Consider the following 10,802-nt stretch of genomic DNA (forward strand, 5'->3'; position numbering starts at 1 on the left):
AACAAAAAAAGCAAGCAAAATAAGTATTTTTTTAATATTTTGTAATAGGCGAATATGTTATAAAAAAGTGGGATAAAATATATAACATGTTCTCCTGTAACAAAATTTCATATTTTAGTCTTAACGAGGAATTTTTTAATTTTATAAATACAAATTTTAATATTTTGTAATAGGAGAATATGAGTGAGATAAACTATATGACATGTTCTCCTATTAAAAAGTTTCAAATTTAAGCATAGCCAAGCCATTTTTGCACATATTTTTTTAATATCTTGTAACAGGAGAATATGATTTTAAAGAGGGATATATTTATGATTATTTAAATTCCCACCCCTGACAGAATAGTGATTTATGACATATGTATAATTGACGTTTATAGCGAAAGGGCGTGTTATATAGATAATTTAAACTATAAAAAGGGTGGAAAATTTTTAACATCAGGAAAAATTCATTTAATTTAAAAGTAAAAATTTTAACTACACCAGGATACGAACCAGCGTACCTTGATTTTTAAGGCAAGTGATATACCCACACAGACACCCAATTTATTTATTTCTGTATAATTAACTTAATCCTTACCTTTACTATATAATTAATTAATTGATAATTTTGTTCTGAAAGAAAAAATATAATAGAAAATTTAAAAAAAAAAAAAAATTTTAATACATAACGATTTAGATTTATTTATAACAAAAAAAAAAATGAACATAAAACAAATTTACAGATATTCTTATTTTCTTATTAAATTTTTTATTTTTTTAAAATAGATGAAATTTAAATTACTTAAAAAACTTTTTTACTTTTTACAACCAAGATTTAAACATTTTCATATTTAGCACATTTACCGAAAATACCCGATATAACACACCGACACAGAAATAAAACCGAACAATAACGAACACACCCGTACAATTAAAATGTCTTCCTGTCAAAATTTCAAAACAAAAATGAAGTTTAAATGATTAATTCATACATTTTGTAAATATTTTTATTTATTTAACAATGGCAGCTACAGCTGGTGAAATTGAAGATTTTATGGATGGGCCTCTAGTTACATGGGTATGTTGAGTCTAATTCTATTCAATTACACAAATGTTTCATGCCAAAATTTATTAAAATGTGAAAATTGTTTTTATTTATTATAGCTGGCATCATGTTTAGAGCGCCCAGAACGTATATCAAATTATTCAAGTTTATTTGATGGAATATTAATTAATGAAGTATTAATACAAATTGATCCTGAACCTGTTTACCCAGTTACAGTAATACATCCAAATCAGTCTACTTCAGCATCGACGATACTACGTATAAAAAACTTTGATAGTATTATTAAAAATATTAAAGCTTTATATGAGGTGAATTTATTATTATGTTTTAAATATATATTCAACATAATTAGTGATTCTACTTATAAAATATTTCCAAGAAATCGAAAAAGTTAGACGTATACAATTACGGATCTCTAACGTGTACTTAGACATAAAACTCGTAGAACCAGATTCAATTAAATTTAAATCGTTTCAACTAAATCTGAAACACGATAGACACTTCCAATAAGTTTTCAATCGTATTTATAGTGGTGGCTCCTCGGAACTACTGATGAAAAGTACTGGTATTTTGATATTCCCCGATGTTGACAAAAGTTTACGTTATTTCAGGCTACTTATGGCCTACTTTCTTCTAATATTCGATCTATAAATTGATCAAACACGAAATCAAACAAATTTTTTTAAAAACGACGTCATAATTGTCAGCTTTTTATACCATGTATTTATGAAATATATCAAGGTATTCTACTAACTTTAGTCCCAAGTTTGTAACGCTTAAAAATATTGATGTTATGAGCAAAATTTTGATATAGGAGTTCATAAAATTCATTTCCGGTTGTCTGTTTTAATGTCTGTCCATCTGCCCCTCCGTGAACACAATATCCCAAAAACGAAAAGAGATATCAAGCTGAAATTTTTAGAGCGTATCCAGGACGAACAAATTGGGGTTGAGTTTCGTCGTAAAAAATGAGCAACATAGGTCAATTGGGTCTTGGATCCGTATGACCCATCTTGTAAATCTTTAGAGATAGAACTAAAGTTTAAATGTAAGAAAATGTAAGAATAGGACGCAAATTATATTGTATGTATGTATGTATGGGAATATCAGTTATGCGCGTGTGAAAAAAATCGATTGCGTAATCAACATTGTCTATACGTGGTATTTTAACAATTAACTCAATCAATTATTTATTTTCACTTGTTTATATTTAGGAAAGTTGCTAAAATTTCAAGTGAGATCCTTTCTTGTAGTCTCGAGAATATATGATCTTTCCGCTTGATGAAAAAATTTTTATCAGTTTGTTTCAAAAGTTAAAATCATTTATAGAGTAATTAAGCCCCTTGATCATTTTTTGCTTGTTGTTTCGAAAAAAAAATAGCTTTTCTTATTTTGAGAAATAAGTATTCAAAAAAATTATCTCGATAACATTAGCTATGATAAACGATTTAGCATACGAATCCACTTTTATCACTCTGCAGAACCATCAAGTCCCGTTTTTCAACTGGGCATTTCTAGAATAATTACCTCAGAGTAGATGGTAGTGGGTTGTCATACTCTTTTTTTGTTATTGTAGCGACAAAATTCGGCGTAGCATTTTCCTTCATTAAAGACCTTAATTCATAAAATTTCATTTTTAGGATGAATTGTGTCAAACAATTATTCAGTTACCGGACGCAGCTGTGTTGGGCGCTGATCCTCGTTCATCAAATGGATTGGAAAATTTTAAGCTGTTGGTATTGTTATTACTAGGATGTGCTGTTCAATGTCCAAACAAAGAAATATTTATAACTCGAATAAAAGAGTTATCGCTCCATGTACAACACGATATCGTTGAATGCATCAAAAAGGTAATATTAGCAGCATTTTTATTAGGAAAGAGTGATCACCACCCAACACCGTTTTTCTACCGCCTCTTACGTATTTATAGTTTAATTTAATACAGTTTGTAAAATATAATGAAGTCGCAAGAAAATCAAGATTTTGGGATAGATCTAGAGATGGTAAAGCAGTTCTTTTGTGCATAATCATATTAAGGTTGTTGTAACGTTATGGGCATGGTGTTCTTACACTTATGGTAGCACTTTAAAATAAATTTACGTTTTTAAAAATCTGATCTAATATCAGCCATTATTTTAAATAGGTTATAACCAGAAAAATAAAATAAAATCAGAAAAAATGAGGTATTAAAGTGTGTATACATTTGTTTTTGGGACACTCCGTAGTTGAGTGGTACATTAGAGTTAAAAGTTACACATTATTTCACGACAAGCTTGTATATTTTGTTTTTATTTTTTAATTTATTTTTTTGAGATTTCTTTTAAGTATATATGATCTCCCGATTGATTAATATTGCGAAAGAGCCTAAGACAAATGAGATTATTTCCCTTTCATTTCCAATATTACTTTCTAATCTCTTATATGTCTAAATTTGCTAGTGATCAAGGATTTCAAATGACTAATTTTATGATTATTTTATCATTTAGGTAACTGACGACCAAACGATTGTTTTAACATCAGAAATTACTCAACAAAGTTCAGAAAATTTGTTGAATAATATACGTGTATTAATTAAACAACGAGATGCTACTTTAGAACATTGGGTATCAGCACAATTAAATTTATTACAAACGCAACAACAAACTGTTACACCTGATGGAAGATCGGTTGAAATGTCACCAACGAGTAGTATCATTAGTCGTAAATCGTCGAGCATACCTCATGGTAATAATGGCGTTGAAAGTAATCACTTAGCTGTGGAGTTAGCTGATTGGAAAGCTCGATTAAGAAAATTACGACAAGAACTGTCAGTTTTTTTTTAAATTATTTTAAAATTTTCTATTTTAATAGTTTAATTTGGTATTTTTTTTAGGGAAGAAAAAACAGAAGCTCTCACAGAATGCAGAGAAGAATTGGATTATAGTAATACTGTCATTAGTAAATTACGAGTTGAGGTATTTCAATTTGTATACCATTATTTTAGCACTTTCTTATTTCACGTTAAGTTACGGAAAAAACTGAAAAGGGAAGCGAAACTTCATTTAACGAGCTCAAATTCATCTATTCAAAAAAAAAAAACTATTTAGTGTTCGCAAATGATCTAGTTTTTTTACAACTTTAAATTTACTAGTCCTTGTTTCTCTTGTCAAAAATTTCTCCTCTAGGCGTTTATCTGCTTATTTTTCGAGCTCTTTATCAATCCTCTACCCCTCTTTTTATATTTTTCTTTCGCCGGCTTCTCTGATCGCCCACTGCCAAAAAGTACAAAATCTAAAATGAATTCAAAATGAAGAAATTTTTATTATTATTCTCATTTGTTCCCCCAAGTAAACTTCAACGAGTCTCACTTTTTCCCACCACTTTTTAAACTTTGTTAATTCTTGATTACTACTAAATCGGAAGCAATACATAGCAAAACAGGCTAGAGAAATAATATATAAGATGATATCGAAAGAGATTCTTTTTTAAAGAGTAGTGACAAAAAATTTAAATTAGTTTAATGTAAATTATGTGTACCATTTCAAAATTTCGTTTGATTTATTTGATTACAGAATAGTGAAATTATGGCGGAAGCACGACGTGCCAAAGCATATCGCGATGAATTAGATGCTTTACGCGAACATGCCGAACGGGCAGATCGGTTAGAAGCAGAGGCACAAAGATATCGAGAACGATTAGGTGATATCGAATTTTATAAACAACGAATTGAGGAACTTCGTGAAGATAATAAAGTATTATTAGATACACGTGAAATGTTAGAATCTCAACTAGCTCGTGCTCGACAAAGATCTGAGAATGCACCACGTTTAGAATCAGAATTACTAGCACGAGATCAAACAATAAATGAATTAATTTTAGAACGTGATGCAGCGCGTGACAAAGTTCAGGAGTTAATCGATGAAAATACAAAATTGCAATTAGTTACACGTGAAATATCAACAACAAATGTTAGTATTACAAATAACAGTGATTCAGAAAGTGAACAAACAAACTCAGAAGATACAAGTTTATCAGAACAATTAAGTAATAATGCCCAAGCTCGGGCATTAAAATTAGAACTAGAAAATCGTAAACTGCAAACATTAATTGAAACTTTAAAAGAATCATCAATGGTTGAATCGTCGGGGAAAATATTAGAATTAGAAAAAGAGAAGAAAAAATTGGTAATAAAATGTGATCAACTGTCGGAAAATTGTACTCGAGTTTTAAAACAAAATTCTGAGTTAGAAAGTGCATTTAAAAGTGCCTTAGATGAGAATTCTAAAATACAAGAGAGTTTAGATTCGTGTCGTTCATCAATTGATCGACAAAGTAATGAAATACAAAGTGAACGTTTAAAATGTCAAGAATTAGAAAGAAATGTGGATGCAGTTAATAAAGAAAAATTGGTTTTACAATCGTTATGTGATACAATTAAAAGTCGAGCGGATGATTTAGAAACGCAATTAAATGAGAGTTTGAAAAAAGTAGAGAGTTTGAATGAATCTGCCGAAAAAAGTCATCAATTTGAACAACTTTCTACTGAACGTGGTGAGAAAATACAAGTTTTGGAAAAAGAACTAACATCTTTACAAAAAGAAGTTGCTAAGTTAAAAGTTTCTGAAGAGGTAATTATTTCTTTTTATTTAATAATATTATGTTGCATTTTTTAAGTAGTTTTCGTTTTTGTAATTGCTCTGTAAATTAAATAATCTATTTTAAAAACATTGAGAACTATTACAAATTTCTAAAAAAATGATTTCATCTTTTTAGGAAAAAAATGTTGCATTAGATCAACAATCAGCAATGAACGATCAACATTTAAAAGAAATCGAACAATTAAACAAAGAACTTGAAACAGCCTACACACAAATACAAACTCAAACAATCAAAATAAATGATTTAGATCAAAAGGTCCATGAATTAACATCACAAGCAGCTGTATCCACTGAAACAATTTCAACATTACAAAAAGATTTATTTGTTGCAAATTTATGTGCTGAAAAGTTAAGATCTGTATATGACAAGTTAGGTTTAAATTCATCTGATATATCTGAAACGGAACATTCATTAGAAAATGTTGTACAAAAAATATGTGGTAATAATGAAGTTGTACAAATTGTTAAGGATGTATTAAAGAAAGATAAAGGTCTGATAGATAATGAAGAAGTGAATAAGCAAACTGAACAAGTTGTTTCATCTGTTAGTGCTGAATGGAAACAAAAATGTGAACAATTATATAATGAAATTGAGAGTTTACAAAAGCAAAATGCTCGGCTTCAAGTTGATATTTCAACAGTAACATCACAAGTAAATTCATTAACTGCACAATATACTGCGTTACAACTTGCTAATAGCCAACTTGTGGCGGAGAAAGAAGAGGTGAGTTTTTTTTTTTTTTTTTTTAAATCAGTTAAAGTTGTTGGGACCAGGCGAGGAACGTCTGATGACGTTGATTTGAAAATCAATTCCTATTAAGATCTGATAAAGAAGAGAAAACTCTAAATTAGAAAATTATTTGGCTTGTAAATTCCGAAAAATTGAATTCATTAATCCTGGAAGAAATCCCACCGGAGAAGCTGTGTGCTTTCTGCGTTGAGTCTGATGGCCATTGAAAAAAAATCGATTGATGAATTAAACCATTTTAATCGCCACTTTGAAAACATTCCAAATATTTAATTTTAAATAAATATTTTTTCTTTTAGATTTTGAAACAACAAGAAGCAAACACTGCACAACATGAAACATTACTTCGAGATCAAGTAACTTTACGATTATTGCATGAAACATTAAACAATGAATACGAGGAGCAATTGCGTGAACGTGAAACACTTAAAACATCGCTTCGTGATATCAAATCTGAATTACGCGATTCTCGTGAGCAATGCAATCATTTCGAGAAGAAAATAAAATTATTAGAACAAGAAAAAGAATCATTAAAAACAGAGTCGAAGAGCTTAGGAAATTTACGAGCAGAACATTCAAAATTAAAAGTATAGTATATATTTCCTAAAAAAAAAAGGTTAAATTTTAATTAATAAAATACTTTTAAATATTTTAGGACGATTTTCGTAATTTATATACGGCAAGTGAGAGATTGAAAAATGATTATCGTGCGTTACAAGAGAATAGTAGAACAGCGCGAGCTGAAGCTGGGCGATTGCACTTGGAAAATACATCGTTACGCGGGGAACATGCGTCAGCACAGTTAGAGGCTAATAAACTACGTCAACGATGTGAGGTAGATACAATTTCCTAAAATTACTATTGTCTATCCTTACCATCAGATGTGAATACATTGAAGCAAAATTATCAGGATACAAAAATTCTAGCGTGAATAATTGTTATAAGCAATTATGAATATTTTTATTTTTTAGATGTTATTAACTATGACAGTGCAATTAGATGGCGATAGACGAGCATTAATGGGACATGCAGCGCAATTATTAGGACAATATCATACATTATTAAAACATGCATTAGACGGTGAAAGATCTCATCATGCTGAACAAAGAGCGTTAGCTGATAGATTACATGCTCTATGTAGACAAAAAGATCGTCTTGAAGATAAAATTATGGAGCACTATCGAAAGTTGGATAGTTGTACAAGTGCAAAAAAGTATGTTCAAAATTTTATAAAAATCGTAAAGTACACTAGTTTACATGATTTTTGTTCCTTAAATGAAGTGTTTTTTCTTAAAAATTGAGGTGCACTGAGTTCTATATTTATATTTTACAAAAAATATGTTTGCATTTAGTTATTGCCACTAAATAAAATGATGTGAAATTCACTGAAAGGGCATGATCTTTATATTATTTTTGTTATTGTCTAATTAATATATATATTTTTTAATTTTAGAAAAGGCTTTGGTGCCAGTTTAGTTAGAAGAGTTAGAAAAGCGGGCTCAGATTTCATCAATAAAGTACCTGGGGTAAGTAATACATGAGGAGTGTGCGACGACATAAAGGTATTCATATAATTTGTTTTGGTATACAGAATCGAAGATCATGGCAAGATGATTCACGTTTAAGTCAATCAGAATTTATGTTATCACATACCGGTTCCGGTGAATCTGGAAATAATGATTCTGATAATAGTATGGACGATTCACGTGATTCAAATTTACAAAGACTTGACAATCAAGATAGTTTTACTGACAAACAGCTTATGTCTCAATCACATGGTTCAAGTACTACAATGGAAGGAGCGGTGAATCGTAGAATTCGGAAGGATGGTAGTACTATAACACGACGTTCAAGTTTAGGTAGTACTACTGGAAGTGTTTTAAGTTTAGGATCGGCGGGTACGAGACGTACAGTGTACTTAACAGAGCATGAGAGTGAAGAACCTAGTACTATTTTACAAGGTTTGTTTCAAATTTTATTCAAAATTTTTGCAATTTTAGCGATAATTAAACCTCTGTATGAATTTTTCTCTAAACTATAACTTTTTCAAACGTTTCCAGATAATTCCGCAATTGCATCGAAATCATCAAATAATCCATCAAATGAAAATCCTGGAACAATGTTAGTTTACAATAAAATTACAACAGTTTTAGGTGGAAACGGAATACCAGATTCTAAATTATCAGATCAACGTGATTTGGTTGCTTTAAATCCACATTTATTACCTGGTACAGCGGATTCACAGGATAATATTAAATGCTTAGAAAAATTAAACGAAGAACAACCGCCTTCATCCACAAATAAAAGTAAAGAAGACGCAATTTGGTACGAATATGGTTGTGTGTAAATAATACGGCAGTATAAAATACAAAAACATTTGAGCACAATTGTTTATAGATGTCAATCCGACCAATAAAAATTTTTTTGGTGCTATTTTGAATACACAATCAAAAACTTAAAAATTGTTCTTAAAGGATAAACTTTATGAGCTTCTATTCTTGAAACCAAAAACAAGATGAATTATAACAAAAAAAAAAAAAACCAGATGATTTTCTAAAATTATTTATCTTCGACATTTCTTAGCTGTTGAAACTGTATTTGCTGAAAAATGTATGAGCATTTAGTATGAATGTCCCTTTTCTAGTATTCTCAACTTCTAAACATTGGCAACTGTGATGGCAGAGTAGATAGTATTTTAAACTAGAAAGTAGTTTAAAAAACTTGAAATATTTTTGTTTATAAATCGGATGCATTCTATCTAATGGTAGTGTTTTCAACTTCTCATTTAAATTTCATGTAAGTTATTTTAATTTCTAATATTTTTATTGCAAACACTATTCAAAATTTATTTATAATATGTTCGTGGAATTTCGTCATCCCTACTCAAATTTTTCACCATCAGTTAAATGTTCAAATATATTATTTATTATTGTTGCTTTTATTATTATCGATTTCGAATTTTAATTCTTGAACTGAAATATTGTACTTAATTAGAATCATTGATACGTCAATTATAGAATTTCCATTCGAATAATTAATTATATATTTATATTTCAAGTATAGTCAATTTGGTTAAGTATTTTTCAGCTTCCCAATTATTTAGAATCAGATAATTCTTCATTATTTTATATTATAATAATATAATAATAGCCTGAACCCATTTCTGAGTTTACAGCCTCCCCCGAAATTATTATTGTAGTACAGGCAACAAGTTTGAGGACAAGCTTTTTTATTCGTTGAAAATCTCATCCACAAGATGCCCGCGTATTTTCTAAAAGGATCGTATTCCTTGTGAATTGCCTTCTATCGGCAACCATTCAGTACATAACTTTAACCATATATTTGCTGTTGTACGCATCAACATGTCCTGCCTAGTTCGATTTGAATTTCTTGGATATAAAAACAGCGTCCTGTATTTTTTATCTTTTTCGTATTTCCTTATTTTGAATACGATTTCTAATACGAATTTTGAGCATATGTCGCTACATTTTTCTTTGTTGCGTACTAAGCTTGGCTCTAATTTTTGTGTGATGTTGCTCAAGTTTGGCATCCATACAGCAAGACTGGTGTTATTGCGGTTTCAAAAATTTTTCATTTAATTAATTGAGGAATCATGCATCTACGTTCAATTTCTTTGTTCGTTTTGTCTTTAAACAACAATATTTGACCTAGATACACAGCTTCTTCTACATTTTTGAGTTATTGGTTGTCTACGGACATGTTGACTTTGTTACCATTTGTAATAATTTTACTCTTACTGAAATTTATGCACATTCAAATTCAAATTGAGTATTGTCCCTGTCTTTTATTTTGCACTATTCACCCCTTGCGTTAATTTTGTGACTTCTGATGGTTTAATGAATTATTATTCTTCAAAAAAAAAGGAAGATATTTATTAATTTTATCTAGAGAATCGGCTTAACCAAATTTGATTATTTTTGCATTTTATTTAATTCTGAATTGTCTCATAATAACTTTTAACTTTCACAGTTCTTAAAATGACTATAATAACATTTCGATCATTTTTTTTAAAGTATTAACAAAAGTATTCAATATTTATGATTTTATTTATTTTAAATTAAATTAAGTAAATTTAATATTTGCAACGTAAAAAAATGTATTTATTAATATCCAAAATATCGAAAAAAAATTTATTAATTATTTTCTTATATTGTAAAATTATGTTTTTTACAAAAATAATTAAAAAATGGAATAGTTTGGCTCTAAAATGTGTTCCAATCAAGACTTAAAATAATGGTGAAGTCTTGATAAAAGTTATTCAAAAATGAAAACCGAAAGCAATTTTGTTGTACAAATTAAACGAATTTAAGAATCCAGCCTAAAAAAAATATTGCTGTAATAAATATTGC

General features: G+C 29.2%; 1 protein-coding gene across 1 annotated transcript; it reads left to right on the forward strand.

The window, feature by feature from the left end:
• The first annotated feature begins 927 nt into the window (after positions 1-927).
• LOC123299909 (girdin) lies at positions 928-8,850 on the forward strand. The gene is made up of 13 exons (XM_044882322.1): positions 928-1,059; positions 1,146-1,355; positions 2,688-2,897; positions 3,534-3,853; positions 3,920-4,001; positions 4,599-5,654; positions 5,800-6,408; positions 6,732-7,019; positions 7,088-7,267; positions 7,404-7,645; positions 7,886-7,958; positions 8,024-8,393; positions 8,493-8,850. The coding sequence occupies exons 1-13, from the start codon at positions 1,003-1,005 to the stop codon at positions 8,777-8,779; spliced, it is 3,984 nt and encodes a 1,327-aa protein (XP_044738257.1). The 5' UTR covers positions 928-1,002; the 3' UTR covers positions 8,780-8,850.
• Positions 8,851-10,802: the final 1,952 nt, after the last annotated feature.

This window comes from Chrysoperla carnea, chromosome 5, assembly GCF_905475395.1.
Source record: "Chrysoperla carnea chromosome 5, inChrCarn1.1, whole genome shotgun sequence".
Classification (NCBI taxonomy): domain Eukaryota; kingdom Metazoa; phylum Arthropoda; class Insecta; order Neuroptera; family Chrysopidae; genus Chrysoperla; species Chrysoperla carnea.